This window comes from Pristiophorus japonicus, chromosome 3, assembly GCF_044704955.1.
Source record: "Pristiophorus japonicus isolate sPriJap1 chromosome 3, sPriJap1.hap1, whole genome shotgun sequence".
Taxonomy (NCBI): Eukaryota; Metazoa; Chordata; class Chondrichthyes; family Pristiophoridae; genus Pristiophorus; species Pristiophorus japonicus.
The window spans coordinates 74194423-74213614 of record NC_091979.1 but is presented as its reverse complement, the minus strand read 5'-3'; the positions used below and the strand labels follow the sequence as shown (position 1 = coordinate 74213614).

Below are 19192 nucleotides of genomic sequence, written 5' to 3'. Positions count from 1 at the left end.
ATAATAATTAAACCATTTAAGGTAAAACTTTTCCCATCTTAAAGCTATAAATATTTAAATTTTCATAACTGAACAAAAAGGCTTGGCCTATAAGATGGGCCCCATGAAACACATTAAATAAACATTCATAATTACGAGGAGTGAGATATGAATTGAACAGAAGACCTCTGGGGTGTATTGAATGTGTGTCTTATGCCCAATGTGGATCATTTCAGGTTAAGGAGGTTTTGTTTTAATAATAAAAGTGCATCAAGGCTGGTACATTTTATATGTCCCACTGTAAGTTTCCCTGCCATGACTGGTGCTACAACAAGACAATCTTTTAAAAAACGTGTTTGTTGCTTGGCAATCTGGTGCTATTCTTAGTGGAACATATGTGAGCTTGTCTATTCTGAACGACTCCTCATCCTCTGTAATTTCAAACTCCATCTGAACTCACCTTGTCCTCTCTCCTCATTTTTCACTGCCCTCCTCTCCCTCTTTATCCATATAAACTCTTCTACCCATATTTATGGCCCGCACCTTGACTTTGCCAGCTCACATGGCCTCGCTATTCCCAATGTCTCGTTCACTGACAAAGCCATCTCTAACCACTTCCTTGTATTCCTCACCACCCATTTCCCCCCTACCACTCACCTCCCCCTGTTCCAATCTCACTTGCTTCTGCATCTGCCCCAGCACAAACTCTCCCCAAGTTAATTACAACTGCACTTTCACACTCCCAACTTTGTAGGCTTTGGCCCCCATCTTCATCTCCTTAGGTCCAAGGTTTAGCCGTCCATCATCAGATCTGGCTGGACCACATCAAGCCTTGCTCTTGTCTGCCAAAATCATTTACCACTCCAGGATCATCCGAGAATGCAAAGATAATGCCCAGTTTCTTTCTCCACCAAAAACCACCTCCTTAAACACCTAGATTTTCCATCCTCACCTCCAACAAGTACATGGATCTCATGGACTTATTTGATCGAGGCCATCCATTCAACTGCCTCTATTTACTCCCCCTTTACCTTGCCCATCAAGCCAAACCTCCCTCAAGATTCCCTGAATTCTCTCCTGTCTTCTCTCATGGCCTCTCTGAGCTCATCTTCTCCATCAAACTCCCTTTCTGCTCTTGTAACCACATTTCCACTAAACTGCCAACCACCCAACTTCCCATCTTGGTCTCCATGCAAGCTGACATTGTAAACAGTTATCTTTTCTCAGGTAGTGCCCCCCTTCCATTCAAAACTGTCATCATCACCGCACCCCGCCCCCACTTTCATAAAACCCATCCTCATCCCTCTGTCCTTGAAAACTACCACTCCATCCTCTCCAATGTCCTTGAACGTGTTAATACCTTCCAACTCCAAGCACACAACTCCATTTTTCAATCTTTTCAATCAGGGTTCCGCCTCTGTCACAGTATTGAAATGGTCCTAATCAAAATCGCAAATTACATTGTCTGTGATCATGCTGCACTATCCCTCCTCAACCTTTCAACAGCTTTTGACATGGTCAATCCTCCAACACCCCTCCTCCATTATCTAACTCAGTGGGACTGCTATCGTTTAGTTCCACTCTTAACCTTCAATCAAAGCAAGATCATCTCCAGCAATGGCTTCTCTTCCCACCTCTGCATGGTTAACTCTGGAGATTCCCAAGTGTCATCCTTGGATCCCTCCTCTTCCTCATCTACATTCTGCCCCTTGGCGACATAATTTAAAGACAACAGATCATAAGAAAATAAGAACATAGGAAATAGGAGCAGGAGTAGGCCATTTGGCCCCTCGAGCCTGCTCCGCCATTCAATAAGATCCTGGCTGAACTGATCATGGACTCAACTCCACTTCCCTGCCCGCTCCCCATAACCCTTTACTACCTTATCACTCAAAAATCTGCCTATCTCCGCCTTAAATATATTCAATGACCCAGCCTTCACAGCTCTTTGGGCCAGAGATTACCATAAATTTACAACCCTCTGAGAGAAGACATTTCTCCTCATCTCAGTTTTAAATGGGTGGCCCCTTATTCTAAGACTATGTTCCCTAGTTTTAGTTTCCCCTATGAGTGGAAATATCCTCTCTGCATCCACCTTGTCGAGCTCCCTCATTATCTTATAAGTTTCAATAAGATCACCTCTCATTCTTCTGAACTCCAATGTGTATTGGCCCAACCTACTCAACCTATATTCATAAGTCAACCCCCTCATCTCCGGAATCAACCTAGTGAACTTTCTCTGAACAGCCTCCAATGCAAGTATATCCTTCCTTAAAAATGGAGACCAAAACTGTACGCAGTACTCCAGGTGTGGCCTCACCAATATCCTGTACAGTTCTAGCAGGACTTCTCTGCTTTTATACGCTATCCCCCTTGCAATAAAGGCCAACATTCCATTTGCCTTCCTGATTAATTGCTGTACCTGCGTACTAACGTTTTGGGTTTCATGCACAAGATTCCCCAGGTCTCTCTGTACTGCAGCACTTTGCAACTTTTCTCCACTTAAATTATAATATGCTTTTCTATTTTTTCTGCCAAAGTGGATAACCTCACATTTTCCCACATCTGCCAAATCTTTGCCCACTCACTTAGCCTGTCTATATCCCTTTGCAGATTTTTTGTATCCTCCTCACAATTTGCTTTCCCAATCATCTTTGTATCATCAGCAAACTTAGCTACATTACACTCGGTCCCTTCATCCAAGACATTAATATAGATTGTAAACAGTTGAGGACCCAGCACCGATCTGTGCGGCACCCCACTAGTCACTGTTTGCCAACTGGAAAATGATTCATTTATCCCGACTCTCTGTTTTCTGTTAGTTAGCCAATCCTCTATCCATGCTAATATATTATCTGACAACCCCGATCAGCTTCCACATATATACTGATGCCAGCCAGTACTACCTCTTCACTAAGTCTCCACTGTCTCCACGTTGGTAGATTGCTTGTGCAACATCCAGTCCAGCATGAGCTCCAATTTTCTCCAGTTAAACATTGGAAAGACCAAATTCATCATCTTTGGACCTGTCATAAATTCAATACACTTGCAACCAATTCAATACCCCTCCCTGGCCACTGTCTCAGGTTGAACCAGACTGTTTGCAACCTCAGTGTTCTATTTGCTCCCATGCTGAGCTTCTGAGCTCACTTCCTCTCCATCACTAAGACCGCGTACTTCTGCCTCCATAATATTGTCCACCTCTGCACTTGCTTCAGCCCACCTAATGCCGAAACCATCATCCATGTCTTTGACACCTCCCAAACTTGACTATTCCAATGCGCGCCTGGCTGGGCTACCAATCTTCACCTTCCATAATCTTCAGCTCATCCAAAAATCTGCTACTTGCATCCTATCTTGCACCAAGTCCTGCTCACCCACCACCCCTTAGTTCGCTGGGAGCCGAGCCAGGAGAGCATTGGAATAGTCAAGTTTGGAGGTGTCACAGGGTTTCAACATTAGATGGGCTGTAGGAGGAGCAGAGGCAGGTGATACTATGGAGGCGAGAGTACACTATCTCCCAGTCCACCAATGAATTAAATTTAAAATCCTTGTGTTTAAATCATTTCAACCACTCACATCTGTAACCCTCTCCAGCCTTACACCCTCCATGAACTCAGCATTCCTCTTGACCTCTTGTGCATCCCTGAATGCTTTCATCCCACCATTGGCGACTGTGCCATCAGCCGTGAAGCTCTAAACTTGGGAATTCCCTCCTTAAACCTCTTTGCCTCTCCAGCTCTTCTTCCTTTAAGACGCTTGTTAAAACTCACCTCTTTGATCAAGCTTTTAAACATCCCTCCTAATATCTCCTAATTTAGCTTGCCATTGATTTTTATATAATTATATTTCTGTAAAGTGGCTTGGGATGTTTTTCAATGTTAAAGTGTAACATTGCTAAAGGACATAGACAGGCTAAGTGAGTGGGCAAAAATTTGGCAGATGGCGTTTAATGTTGGAAAGTGTGAGGTCATGCACTTTGGCAGAAAAAATCAAAGAGCAAGTGACTATTTAAATAGAGAAAGATTGCAAAGTGCTGCAGTACAGCGGGATCTGGGGGTACTTGTGCATGAAACACAAAAGGTTAGTTTGCAGGCACAGCAAGTGATCAGGAAGGCCAATGGAATCTTGGCCTTTATTGCAAAAGGGATGGAGTGTAAAAGCAGGGAAGTCTTGCTACAGTTGTACAGGATATTGGTGAGGCCAAACCTGGAATACTGCATGCAGTTTTGGTTTCCATATTTACGAAAGGATATACTTGCTTTGGAGACAGTTCAAAGAAGGTTCACAAGGTTGATCCCAGAGATGAGGAGGTTGACTTATGAGGAAAGGTTGAGTAGGTTGAGCCTCCACTCATTGGAATTCAGAAGAATGAGAGATGATCTTATCGAAACGTATAAGATTATGAGGGGGCTTGACAAGGTGGATGTAGAGAGGATGTTTCCACTGATAGGGGAGACTAGAACTAGAGGGCATAATCTTGGAATAAGGGGCCACCCATTTAAAGCTGAGATGAGGAGAAATTTCTTCTCTCAGAGGGTTGTGGATCTGTGGAATTCGCTGCCTCAGAGAGCTGTGGAAGCTGGACATTGAATAAATTTAAGACAGAAATAGACAGTTTCTTAAACAATAAGGGAGTAAGGGATTATGGAGAGCGGGCAGGGAAGTGGACCTGAGTCCATGATCGGATCAGCCATGTATGGCCTTCTCCTGCTCCTATTTCTTATGTTCTTATGTTTTTATAACAACAACTTGAATTTATGTAGTGCCTTTAGTGTAGTAAAACATCCCAAGATGCTTCACAGGAGTGTAATTGAATACAAATTAACACCGTGCCAAAGAAGGAGTCATTAGGACTGCTGACCAAAAGCGTAGTTGTAGTGAAGGATGGTAATGCAATCCCATGATAGTCTCATGTTAATGGTGGACCATATAATTTCAGAACCCTAGGTGCTTGGTGGCCTTGTAGTAGCAGTTCATTCATAGACTCCCTGGTTGTCTAGTGGCAAACGTCTTCAATGTTAGTAACATATTTAGCAAACTTAAGTAACTCAAAATAGCAGCTTAACTTTGGACATTGGGTTTGGCTTTGTAAAGAGCCAAATTTTGTCCTGTAGAAAACACAAAACTGAATCCAATTTTCAGTCCCAAAGGGTTTGTTACTTTCTTTTAGCAAAATTAAAAGCAATGATTGATATATTCCAAAATAGAACTTCCGTGTTTTTTTTTAAACAGGGCAAAACAGGGAGTAATCTATTACTAAAGCTTATGACTCCGAAGTGACATTTACAGTCAGGTTTATACTTGAGGGTAAGTTTTGGCAGTGCCGTATGAATTGTAAGATGGACAGGCGGAGAAAATTCTCTGCAGACAGTGAGAATTCCTGACTTCTCTCAATTAAGGAGGATAATGTTAGGATGGTGAGATGGGATGGAAAAGGCAAAAGGGATAATAGATATAGCATCAAAGAACTTGTTCTCTAAATGGCTAACTCAAAATTACACTTCACTCAATATTAATAACATGTATTATTCATAGACTTGAGCAACTTTCTCTTTGATGAAATGTCATATAATCGATTGAAGCTATAATGGAATTCAATCTTTTCAAACAAAATATGTATGTGCAAATGATTTTTGGTTGAAACTGAACTTGTGAAAAAGTGTAAATAAAAGGAAAAGGTTTTGTAGAGTAGACAATGCAATGATATAAATTGCACCAAATCACATCACCCTTTCACTAATGCACATCCTCAGAAGAAAAATGACTTTGACTCCTTTTACATGTCTCCATCCTTCCACAGATAAAGATTTGCCGAATGTTTTTTTAAATCACGACAGGACCCTTGAACGAAAGGCAGAAAAACAACCAAACTGCAAATCTAACAGATGTTTAAATACATACTGCACTGCTGTAATTTGGTCTTTGACTTCCACTGTCCCCAACCTTCGATGGATGTCCTGCAGAATTTTAAGCCCTTGAAAACCACTCCCCCGGCCATCAAAGCGAGCAAGGATGACATTATCAGAGCTGACAAGTACTGAATCCCAGTCAATCCAAAACTTATCAGTAACCAGCTGGCTCCCTGGGGCTCCGTCACTGCAAATACCAAACAACAAAGGTAATTATTATCGACGATTCTTCACTGCATTTAGCTTCTGACATAAAGCATTAAGATTTAAAATCCCAGCAAGATGCCATAAAGAATCTCTGCATTATTCTTTTCTATAAGCAACTTAGATCATTACATTATTTTTAGGTCTGTGGAAATATTTTGACAGTCAGGCAAAGTATATTTCTATCTATCTTAATCACAACTGGCTCAGTATATGTCTCAATGTAATAAACTATCTTCTACCTGAGATCACTGTTCAGATCAAACTGCAGTCCTGTTTACATTACGGCCATAAATGTTGATTTGCCTGTAATTTAGAACAGTTCTGAACTACAAATGCACCACAGAAATGGAGGAAAGATATCAACTTGTATTGATGTCAGCAACCTTCACATCTACTGGTCAAGAGGAAGAGGTCCCAAAAAATGTATGTCATGTATTTCACCATCTTGCAATGACAATAGTTATGTAACTGTAACTCATGCACACTGTACCTGTACCATTGAAATGCACACCCTGACCACAGGGGATGAGCTTGCGGGAGACACTCCTCACCTGGGTTTCCTGGTATAAAAGGGGAGATCCCACCCAGGGTCAGCACTCCTTGGTCCTGGGAATAAAGTGAAGGTCACAGAGTGACCATGTCTGATATCTACATGCCTCATGTGAGTTTGTAACAAGGTGCAGAGACACTACATTTGGCGACGAGAAATGGGAATCACCGAACCACGAGGATGGCCACCATGGCACAGAGGAACACTACTGTGTGGGTGAGGACTGGGACGACTTTGTGGAAAGACTCCAGCAGAGCTTTGTCACAAAGGACTGGCTGGAAGAGACAGCGGCTGACAAGCGGAGGGCGCATCTACTGACCAGCTGCGGTCCACAGACGTATGCGCTGATGAAAGACCTGCTCGCACCCCAAAAGCCAGCGGACAAATCCTTCAAAGAGCACAGCCAGCTGATCAGTGAGCAGCTCAAGCGTAAGTAGCGTACACATGGCCCGGCACCGGTTCTACTCTCACCGGCGTCGGGAGGGTCAAAGCGTCTCAGACTTCGTGGCGGATCTGCGGCGTTTGGCCAGTCTCTATAAGTTCTCCGATGCCTGCAGGGGTGAGATGTTGTGGGACTTTTCATCGAGGGCATTAATCATGCCGGCATTTTCAGGAAGCACATAAAGACCAAGGACCTGACTTCAGAAGGAGTGGCGTTGATAGCTCAGACCTTTATGGCAGGGGAAGAGGAGACCAAGCTAATTTACGCATGCAGCCCTAGTTTTAACGTTGCGATGAACCAGGGAGTTAATGTTGTAAAAATGATACATAACCCCGCAGGCAGGCAAGGGCAATTCGACACCGCCCAGGCAGCAACAAGCCCCAGGGTGCGTCTGCAACAGGGACAATGGAAAGGGGATCGGCAATTCAAGCCATCACGAGGAACAATGCATCCCGTGATGGGACCATTAATACCCTCCATCAGAGTGCTTAGAAATGGCCAAACGGGCCATCAGAGAGGAATGCCTGGGAATAGTCCTTTTGGTAACAGCAATCTCAGCTCATGCTGGAGGTGTGGGGGTAGACACACTGCCAAAAGCTGCAGGTTCCAGCTTTATACCTGTAGGATTTGTAATGTTAGTGGACACTTGGCCAGGATGTGCAAAAAGGTAGTAGTGAGGCTAGTCTGCGAGACAGAGGAACCAGACGAGGGGTCTGCAATGCAGGATGAGGCCTGGGGAACAACCATGGATGCTGAAGTTCAGAGAGTTCATGTGGCTGACGTCCACAGCTCATACATTAAAACGCCACCCATGATAATGAAAGTCTTACTGAATGGCATCCCGGTGCACATGGAGCTGGATACAGGCGTGAGCCAGTCACTCATGAGCGCCCAATAATTGAGAGACTATGGCCACACAGAGCTAGCAGGCCCAAACTGGAATGCATTGAGACGCAGCTACGTACATACACCAAAGAGATCATTCCAGTGCTGGGCAGTGCAAACTTGATGGTAACGCATAATGGATTACAGAACTGGCTGCCACTCTGGATTGTTCCGAGAAATGGCCCGCGCTTTTGGGAAGGAGTTGGCTAGCTGAGATGAATTGGAAATGGGGGGATGTGCACGCCATTTCATCTGTGGAGCGAAGTTCATGCTCGCAGGTATTGCAAAAATTCGAGTCACTCTTTCAACCCGGTGTCGGAATGTTCAAGGGCACTAAAGTAGTGATACGCATCACTCCAGACGCCAGACCAGTGCACCTCAAAGCCAGAGCGGTGCCCTACGTGATGCATGAGAAAATTGAAAGTGAACTGGACAGGCTGCTCAGAGAGGGCATAATTTCGACTGTTGAATTCAGCGACTGGGCAAGTCCCATCGTTCCCATCCTCAAAGCAGATGGCTCGGTTAGGATTTGTAGCGACTACAAAGCCACCATCAACCGAGTGTCGCTGCAAGACCAATACCCGCTCCTGAGAGCGGAGGACCTCTTTGCCACGCTGGCAGGTAGAAAGCTGTTCACGAAGCTGGACCTCACTTCGGCCTACATGACTCAGGAGCTGGCTGAAGATTCCATGCTTCTGTCCACCATCACGATGCACAAAGGATTATTTGTCTACAACAGGTGTCCGTTTGGCATTCGTTCGGCAGCGGCTACCTTTCAGCGAAACATGGAAAGCTTGCTCAAGTCCATCTCTGGAACGGTCGTATTCCAAGACGATATCCTTATAACGGGTCGAGACACCGAGGAACACCTCCGCAACTGGTGGAGGTGCTACGCCGATTGGATCGGGTAGGCTTGCGGCTGAAAAAGGCCAAGTGCGTGTTTTTGGCCCCAGAGGTCGAGTTCCTGGGCAGGAGGGTTGCCGCAGATGGGATCCGGCCCACTGAATCAAAAACTGAGGCGATTCGCTGGGCGCCCAGGCCCGGCAACACGTCGGAGTTGCAATCATTCCTGGGACTTTTGAACTATTTTGGGAACTTTCTGCCGAACTTAAGCACATTGTTCGAGCCATTACACATGCTCCTCCATAAAGGGTGTGAATGGTTTTGGGGGGATTGTCAAGATTGGGCTTTCAATAAGGCGAGGAACCTGCTGTGTTCCAACAAACTGTTGACTTTGTATGACCCCTGTAAAAAACTGTTTTTAACATGCGATGCATCATCCTACGGGGTTGGGTGCATGTTGCAGCAGGGTAACGATGATGGCCGACTCCAACCGGTGGCTTACGCCTCCAGGTCGCTCTCCCAGGCAGAGCGTGGATACGGCATGGTCGAGAAGGAGGCACTCGCGTGTGTGTACGGTGTGAAAAAGATGCACCAGTACCTTTTCGGTAGACAGTTCGAGCTAGAGATGGACCAAAAGCCATTAACATCCCTGTTGTCCGACAGCAAGGCCGTCAACGCTAACGCATCAGCTCGCATACAGCGATGGGCCCTCACGCTGGCTGCATATGACTACACCATACGGCACCGGCCAGGCACCGAAAATTGCGCTGACGCACTCAGCAAGCTCCCACTGGCCACCACCGAGGGGGCGTCGGAGCAGAGCGCTGAGATGGTCATGGCCGTTGAGGCTTTTGACACTGCGGGCTCCCCCATCACAGCCCGACAGATCAAACTCTGGACCATCAGGTACCCCCTCCTATCCATGATAAAGAAATGTGTCCTGACTGGGAATTGGGCGCCCGCACACAGGGCGTGCCCCGAGGAAGTCAGGCCGTTTCAGAGACGGGTGTATGAACTCTCCATCCAAGCCGACCACCTGTTATGGGGCAGCCAGGTAATCATGCCCCAGAAAGGAATGGAAGCGTTCATCAGGGAACTCCACAGCGAGCACCCTGGCATCGTGTTAATGAAGGCCATTGCCCGGTCACATGTATGGTGGCCGGGGATTGACTCAGACCTGGAACACTTGGTTCGCAGGTGCACGACATGTGCCCAGCTGGGCAATGCCCCCAGGGAGGCTCCACTCAGCCCGTGGCCCTGGCCCACCAGGCCATAGTCACTCATTCACGTAGACTATGCGGGCCCGTTCATGGGGAAAATGTTCCTGATCGTTGTCGATGCATACTCGAAGTGGATCGAGTGCATCATATTGAACTTGTGCACGACATCCATCACTGTGGAGAGTCTGCATACGGTTTTCATGACCCACGGCTTGCCAGATATCCTGGTCAGTGACAATGGCCCGTGTTTTACCAGCCGTAAATTCCAGGAGTTTATGTCGGGCAATGGGATCAAGCACGTCCGGACAGCGGCATTCAAGCCGGCCTCCAATGGCAAGGCGGAACGGGCGGTCCAAGTCATAAAGCAGGGCATGCTACGCATCCAAGGATCCTCCCTTCAGTATCGCCTATCGCGCCTCCTGCTGGCCTACAGGTCCCGGCCGCACTTGCTCACGGGAGTCCCGCCATGAAACGCATGCTCAAGATGTGGTTGTCCCTCATTCAGCCAGACCGAGCAGACATTGTTGAGGGCAAGCGCCAGTCCCAAACCGAGCTCCATGATCGAGGCTCAAGGGGGAGGTGTACAGAAATGGATGACCCGGTATTTGTTCTTAACCATGCTTTGGGACCCAAATGGCTTGAGGACACCGTAATTGGCAAAGAAGGAAACGGTCATTGTGATCAGACTAAACAATGAGCAGATATGCCGCAAACACTTGGACCAAGTAAAGACAAGGTTCAGCATAGACACGGAGGAACCAGAAGAAGAGCATGATGAGATAGCACCCACACCACTGCCAGCATACGAGCAACAAAGACAGCCCTCAGCATGCACAGTCCCTATGGCCAGTCTGGACAGGCTGGAATCACCTCAAGTGACAGAGACGCGTGCTGAGGCTCAGCCACCAGAGCCACAACTGCGGCGCTCCACGAGAGAGCGTCGACCACCCGATAGACTTAACCTCTGAAACTAAAAGATTTAAGGAGGAGGTGATGTCATGTATTTCACCATCTTGCAATTACAATAGTTATGTAACTGTAACTCATGCACACTGTGCCTGTACCATTGAAATGCACACCCTGACCACAGGGGGTGAGCTTGCGGGAGACACTCCTCACCTGGGTTTCCTGGTATCAAAGGGGAGGTCCCACCCAGAGTCAGCACTCCTTGGTCCTGAGAATAAAGTGAAGGTCACAGAGTGACCGTGTCTGATATCTACATGCCTCGTGTGAGTTTGTAACAAGGTGCAGAGGCACTACAACCTCTGGGCTCCACAAGAATAATATGGACCACTCCCAACCTAGGCTCCCCCCAACCCACCCACCGCACTCTTGACAATCATCCCTCTCCCCTTCTGGAGTCCAAACGTACCTTTCTGCTTGCCAGGTTGCCCTCTAGGCTGCCTGATATTTCGCAGGCCTGAAGCTTGTTCGGGGATATTCAGTTCGTCTGTGAAATGTTGATGAAGCCCGACCCCCTAAATGGAACAGGCCACCCGCAGGAGGGATGGGGCGGCCGGCGGCCTCATAGTTAAAGTCATCCATCTTGGGGTAAATTTTAACTTTCACTGGCGGAAGGCAAAATCGGCATTGTGGATAGGTGTCAGCCATGGCTCGATGGTAGCACTCTCGCCTCTGAGTCAGAAGGTTGTGGGTTCAAACTTCACTTCAGACACTTGAACACAAAATCTAGGTTGACACTCCAGTGCAGTACTGAGGGAGTGTTGCACTGTCGGGAGCGCCGTCTTTCGGATTAAACAATAAACCAAGGCCGTATCGGCCCCCTCAGGTGGATGTGAAAGATCCCATAGAACTATTTTGAAGAAGTTCTCCCTAGTGTCCTGGCTAATATTTATCCCTCAACCAACATTCATTTAAAAAACACAGAATATCCAGCCATTCTCTCACTGCAGTTTGTGGGATCTTGCTGTGCGCAAATTGGCTTTCCCGTTTCCCTTGATTACAACAGTGACTACATTTCTAAAGTACTTAATTGGTTGTAAAGCGCTATGGGACATCCTGAGGTTATGAAAGGCGCTATATAAATGCACAATCTTTTTTTCTTCCTTTCATTACACACTCTGCTCGATTTAGTAATAGCTTCCCTGGTGAGTCTGAAGCTCAAGTACTATTTCTTCTTCGTGCCCAGGGAGTTGACTGTTGTGAGATAGCTAATGCATGGGGAATACATACTGTAAGTCACATGTCACTTGTGTCTCTGTGCTCCTAGTTTGTCCTCTTCACCTCCAATTATAATGCTAGCTCTCATCTGGAGTAAAATACTCTGCAGCTGCAGAATGCTGCCTGTGTTTATCATTAAAGACTAAGCTTAGAAATTTACCCCAAAATTGCGAGATTGTTTTACCTAAAATTGAGAAACGTTATAGTGAATTTGAAAAGAGCTGATTGTATTGGCAGAAATGTTATGATTTGAAGGGAATTTTCTGTTAAAATCTAATGCTATCAAATCAAATTGTGCCTTTTGAGATGGTAGAAACCCAAGTTTGAGCCTGGGGATCATCACCTGGAGTATCTGGACTGAAAGTATTCTACTATACCAGCTGTAGATGGCACTATAATTTGACTGTGCTACAGCTGATCTATACATTGCTACACAGTTGATCTTTGTGTTGAAGTTTAGATTCCATTATCTTAAAAAGCACAATGACCCGGATTTTGCGATCAGCGGTGAACGAACAGCGAACATGCACTGTTCATTACACTTACACTTGCCCACAGATTTTTTTGTGCGCTTTTACACTGCAATTTGCAGTAATTAGAGAGCCAAAACAACGCGGCGCGCTCTACAGGGAGGGGATCTGGAACCTGTATGAACAGGGCGAGCAAAGGCGTGTCTCCTTAACCAATCAGATTGAAGAGTCCTTACTGAGACACAAGGAGTCTAAACCATGAAGTGTAAATTAGAATGTAAAATTATATTCAGAAAGTAAAATGAAGAAAGGGCAAGATGGGGTTAAGAGAGAGCGATAAAAGGGATAGAAAGATAAAGTAACATTTTTTAAAAATTAGAAAAAAAGTTTCCAACGATAATTAAAATCTGAAGGAATGAGACTCCACACTTGTAAAAGTTAATTTTCAGTTCCAGAGAGGTTGGAAGTAATTAAGACTTACCATGCCATTAAAAATTCACTTACACTTGAATGGACAAGCCCCAACTTTTCTGCTGTGTTTAGTGGGCACCTAGTGGGAGAGTGCCCCAACTTTACATCATTGCACGTATGTGAATGATGAGTCTGTTGGAAATGTACCGATGTAGCAAAGCTTGTGGGGGAGCAGGGCAACTCGGACAGCAACTTCCTGATTTCCATATTTAACACCACATGTGAGGATGCCAGAAGTTGATGTTCGATTTACTCCTTAATAATGATGAGTGCCAATAGTCTCACCGTTATTCTTACCACAAAATTTGAGTCAATAAACTGTTAGCAGCAGATTTTTTAAAATAATCCTATAAAAAGTTACCTGAAAAAAAAATCATGCTACATGGAGGAAAAATCAGATAATTATAAAATCATGGAATATCATGTTGTGACAAATCACCAGCTTTATTAATGACCTTGCGCACGACCATAACTAGCTAAATTGCCCTTTTTCTGCTTTTTTGTAATTCCTTATTCATTTTTTTGAAGGCAGGATTCTTCAAAGCAGCTGGCACTTTCTGCCAACATTCAGAAAGCATCACTCTTTACTCACATCTACTATTGCACAAAGATTAGCAAGCATTGGGATGTTAGGCTCATAGGGCTAGAACCTCCACTTTTTTTGCATGCTTGATGCCCACTTAACACCCATTTTGAATTGTGAACCTGTGGAATTCTCTACCACAGAAAGTTGTTGAGACCAGTTCATTAGATATATTTAAAAGGGAGTTAGATGTGGCCCTTATGGCTAAAGGGAAAAAAGGGATATGGAGAGAAAGCAGGAATGGGGTACTAAAGTTGCATGATCAGCCATGATCATATTGAATGGTGGTGCAGGCTCAAAGGACTGAATGGCCTACTCCTGCACCTATTTTCGATGTTTCTATGTTTCTATTTTACCGCTGAAATGAAGTATAATGCCCAGATATCACACATTTTGGCACAAAATGGAAACTGATGGGCTTTTTTAGGAGACTTTTTGGCAGCGTTATTTTCCCAATGGGCTTAACGCCGGGAAAAAATATTACCGCCAGCCCATTTTTTGGGGGCGGAATCAGCAGAATGGGTGAATTCAACGCCCATAATATCGGCCAGTATTACTTTCCTCATGGAATTAATGGCGAGATTCATTATTAACGCCCGCCCAGTTTTTTGTTGTAAAGAGCATATTTACCCAAACGAAAGGCCATGGAGATCGTCCATCGCCAATTTCACCACTTCGCACACATATTGCCCACAATATCGTTCACTCAAAAAACTGCCCACAAAAAGTGGAACTAACCAGAACGAATGCCAGCTTTGTGGGTGGAATTTGTTAAATCCCACTCTTACGTGAGGAGCTGATCGCGGAAAGATTTGCCTGAAAAAGCACTGATGTGAGTGACACCGCTGACACACTGCTGTGTGTGTGCAGCTCAGACAAAAATGGTGCCCATCATCTTGGTGCCAGTTAAAGTTTATGTTGATTGATGTTAAGTTGTATTTAATCCTTTCTTGGTGAGGAATCACCAGTGTGTAATGGTCCAGCTATCTGAGACAATGCGCAACAAAGTTATGTTCAATAACAAAAGTTTAATCCCAACATTGGTCTGAAATCATAAGTAGCACAGCCAATAACACCCAATCCCTGCCAATCCACTTTTTCCACCATTGACATAAATCACATGTTCAACATGTCCACCAACACAGAATACAAAGGCAAAGCAGGAGCATGGTCCCCAGCCCTCATACATTGCAACAAATTGCATACACCCAGATGGAGATATAACACAGCCATCACCTGCGCACACGCACCTCACTTTCTTTCCCCCCACCTCTACCCCTTCCCCTCCTCACTCCACGGCGCCTGACAAGGAGCTCCTCAGGTGGTGCCACATTGGGGGAGATGAAGGCAGATGCATTGGTTGTACGGGTACGGGAGCGGGGGGTGCCGAGGGGGCAACATTCGCTGATGCAGAAGCAGGATCTTGGTCCTTGCTCTCATCTGTCGTTCACAGTGGTGGTGCGGAACCTAGGGGTGGAGTGCCGCGCTCAGGGACCATTGGGAGGCCTGTGGCAGCAGTGTTCCTGGCTATCGCATCCAGGGACTCAGCCTTGTGCAGAATGAACTCGGTCATGGTAGCCAGGTGTCGGGATATGCCCCCCATTGCTTCGATGAGCTGGTCACCAATGACTACAGTGCTACTGGACAACTGTACCATCTCTCCTCTGTCATGTGGCGCTCGTGGAACAGACCTGCCGCGTCCACGAGGCCTCCGTAGGGTCGGCAGCGTCCTGGGAACAAATGGGGTGCCTTGTGGAGATATGCTTGGGGCTGGCACCTCCAGAGTGGAGGCGGGAATGACCGGAGGACCACTAGATGGCCTTGGGGTGGAATGGGTTCTGGAGCGTGGCGATGCAGGTTGTTCAAAGTCCGCGCTTTCATCCATCGAGAACAGACCCAGTGGATTGACGGGCGACAATCGGAGCAGTAGGATCATCCACCGACTCCTGCCCCATGCACCCACTTTCTGGCCTCTGTGGCCTTGCCTGGGGCCGCGCTGTTGGCTGAGCTGCAAGACACAAATGAGGTTATTAGAGGAGAAGGGTGTGCTAGGGTGACAAGGTGAATCCAGCGCTACACACAGCATATGCATGGCAAAAGTATCACCGCTCTCAAAATCATCGCAGACATCACATTTCATGCCCATCAACATATTGTGCATTGCAATGATTTCATTAGGCCAGCATTATTTCTACGACATTTTTAGAAATCATCTATCATATATGATTATTCGGATATGAGTTGGTGTGGCATCTATTGACTTTACATCATGCAATGGTGTAAGCTTTACTAACGTGGCATCACGTCAGGGTCTGCAGATGCATCAGTGGCTGTCCGGGTGTGCTTCCCCACGAGTGCGAGCACTCACTCCTCCATCTCAGCGATGGCACTGGGGACTGGTGGCCCCCCCACCCGTTTGCCTCTGCACGGACCTCATTGTTAATAGCTTCTTCTGTAAAAGGTGACAGCGACATGGCATGAGATCATTGCTAGGTACTGTCACAGCCACTGATACGACACATAACCGACAGATGTAATCATGATTATTATGATTATTATCATTCTTTACCTAAAGACGTACACTGTGACCGCAGGCTTTGAGTAAAACATTCCTGGTAAAAGTACAAGACCTCACATCTGCTGATAGTCACTCATGATTGTTAAAAATCAAATTATATAAATACATAAGTACATGTAAATCAATGTAATACTTACTCTTGCAGATCGCACAAGGTCGTTCCATCGTTTGCGGCATTGGTTGCCCTCACGCACCTCGTTGGTCGCCGACGAGACCATCTCTGCTATCTTGGTCCATATCCTCTGGTAGGCCTTTGGGGTGGGCTTCCCACGCCCTCCCTGCGTCAAATCACCCCAGCGTAACTCGACCTCCTGCAGGAGGGAGGCATTTGCCTTGTCTGAGAACCTCCTCGCTCTTTTGCGCCCTCCAATGAGCTCCTCTCCCACCTCACTGCTCTCTCCAGCGTCAGTCTCCACTGCTGTAATGCCTCCTCCTCTTCCTCCATTATAGGGCAAATTTGGTCAAATATGTGGCTGGTAATGGCTAATTTTTGTTTGCCTACTTGCTGTGAAGCTCTAAAGTCTCCCTCCTTCCTCCCAAAGCAGCCACACCACACCCAACCACGCCTTCAGTCCCTCTGAGCTCCCTCTCTCTCTTTTCTTCTGCACATGTCATGATGACCCTTGATCTCTGAATCGCGGGAATCGAGCACTGCCATGCCGTTGCTAAGGACGGCCATACTTTGCGGCAGAAGGTCAAAAAAATGTAACGCTACTGCCCATTTGATATCGCTTGTGGTAACGCCCATTTTCAAAAATGTAAACTAGGTGTTTTGAGAATGGGCGAGAAGCCGGCGATCTGAAAACCCTTTTTTACTGCCCACACCGGAAATAACGTCCATTTTTGAGCGATAAGCACAAAAGGGGAGGTTCTAGCCCATAACGTTTAAGAGTGAAATAAGAATTGTGTTCTTATAACTAACTTAGTGATGTATTTGTCAGCAGCGAGTTTGCATCCTAAATAACACAATTACTTACACAACCAGGAGAACGGGATATTGGCTGTTTTCATCAAAGCCTTCAGGATATGACAACTGCAGAGTGAGTTCTGAGAACAAAAGGCACACGCAGTGTTCAGAGTTATTGTTTCAGTGTAATCTTTAAATTGTACACAAATATCACATTTGTGTTTGACTAATATTCATGAAATCTGAAACAATTTTTTTCATGATACAACTAGCTTTCCAACTGTTTGTAAATGCAGACAATGTGATAGCATTAATTGTCATAGGTAAAGAAAACCATTTAAAAACAGACATTAGTATTCATTATGAAATAACCTTATGCATTTTGCAATTTTATCTGTCCTGCCAGGGCTTTTCCCTGTGTCATGATGAGTGAAAGTTGAATGAGAGCCATCTTTGACTGAAGTCACAGTAAGGGAAAGGCTGTTATTTTTTTCCCCATTGGTGTAATGAACAGGATTTGTATTTCCTGCTAGCCAAGAGACATTTGTTTGACAGCAGATGCGAATGTGGCTTAGATCTCTGTTGCACAAGAATGTCTATAATAGAAAGGTCATATCTTCCATTTGGCATAAGTATTATTTATGTTAATACAGATATTATTTACAGCTGCCATTTACACAAAACACTATTTCTGGTCATTTTGGAAGTCTTTTTTCTTCCCCATAAGAAGTGTCAATATGATTTATTTTGCAGAGGAGAATGGCATCTGGGATTTGATTTGTTGGTGATCACTGAGCTTCACAGCTAATTTCCCTACTTTCCAAATTAAATTAAAGCCACATTGAGAAGTCCCATCTGTACAAAAAGCCAACATTCATTTTCATGTTTGTGTTGAAGAACAATTGCAACCCAGTTTGCATTTGCATGAAAAACAATGGTGCAGTAAGAACAAAATGATGTCCATAGCAATTATAGAAAACTGCCTATCAAAGGATTTAATGAAGTGAAACATTTGTTTGCTCGCCAAAGATAATCTACATTTCAGATAAATACCAGCTGAACATCTTGTTCTGTCTGAACTTTACGATTGGCTAATCTGTCAAAGCATGGAATTGGTATAGAGGTGAAATTATACAATTCATCTCTTACTTTAGAAAAAACAGCAACATGCTGATGAAGAGTTATTTAGCTTTACATTTCTGTCTTTCATTAGGCGGTCCCTTGTATCGAGGATGATTTGCTTCCACACCAAAAAGGAATTTGTTCACGGGTGTTTCAATGAAGGACCTGACATTCCAGGTCCCAAACTATATATTGAAGGCTGGAGGATGCCTGTGCATAGATTTTTTATTGTGTGGTTCTCGTTGCACACCAGCCACCACACGAGCTTGGCAGAACTAGGTCTTGTACATTTCTGTACACAGGATATTGAAAATGAATTCCTTATGAATCATAATATTTCTCAGAGAAGAGAATATGTTACTTGTGTTTTTGAATTAAAATATGGAATCAGGATAAAGCTAAATTCACAGAAATTAATTTCATAAAAGGAAGGCTTTTGCTATAACAAAATTGTAAAGGATTCTAACAGATTCAAAAGCCTGTTCGTTACAAATGGGTTTCTGATTTTCATACACATAGTGCACTGAGAAAAACTCTCTACATAATTGGGAAAGGAAACATTATGAGCGGTCAGTCTGGATGTAATATCAGAAACATGCCTTTTCACTTAATTTCATTCAATTCAATTCTGATTGATTTCCTGTCACATATCATTGCATGTTTAAACACATATCCACTTAAACAGCTGAACACAGATAGGGAGAATAAAACATGTAGTGCAGTTTTCCAGTGAAACAGACAACTTGGAATAATATGAAAAAAACTAATCAAAATGGATGGTTTGTTAATCAGTTTAAAAAAAATCAATTGCATTGAATTATATTACAATGACTCAATTTTAC

The 19192-nt window shown here is 44.9% G+C and overlaps 1 protein-coding gene across 1 annotated transcript in view; it reads right to left on the bottom strand.

Moving 5' to 3' along the window:
- The window catches only part of LOC139253997 (inactive dipeptidyl peptidase 10-like), a 963662-nt gene that overhangs the window by 25318 nt on the left and 919152 nt on the right, over positions 1-19192 (bottom strand). Inside the window, exons 20-21 of the mRNA XM_070873609.1 lie at positions 17299-17368; positions 5884-6078 (exon numbers count right to left, since the gene is read on the bottom strand). Of these exons, the coding sequence (XP_070729710.1) occupies positions 5884-6078; positions 17299-17368 (265 nt within the window). The remainder of the gene's footprint in view (positions 1-5883; positions 6079-17298; positions 17369-19192) is intronic.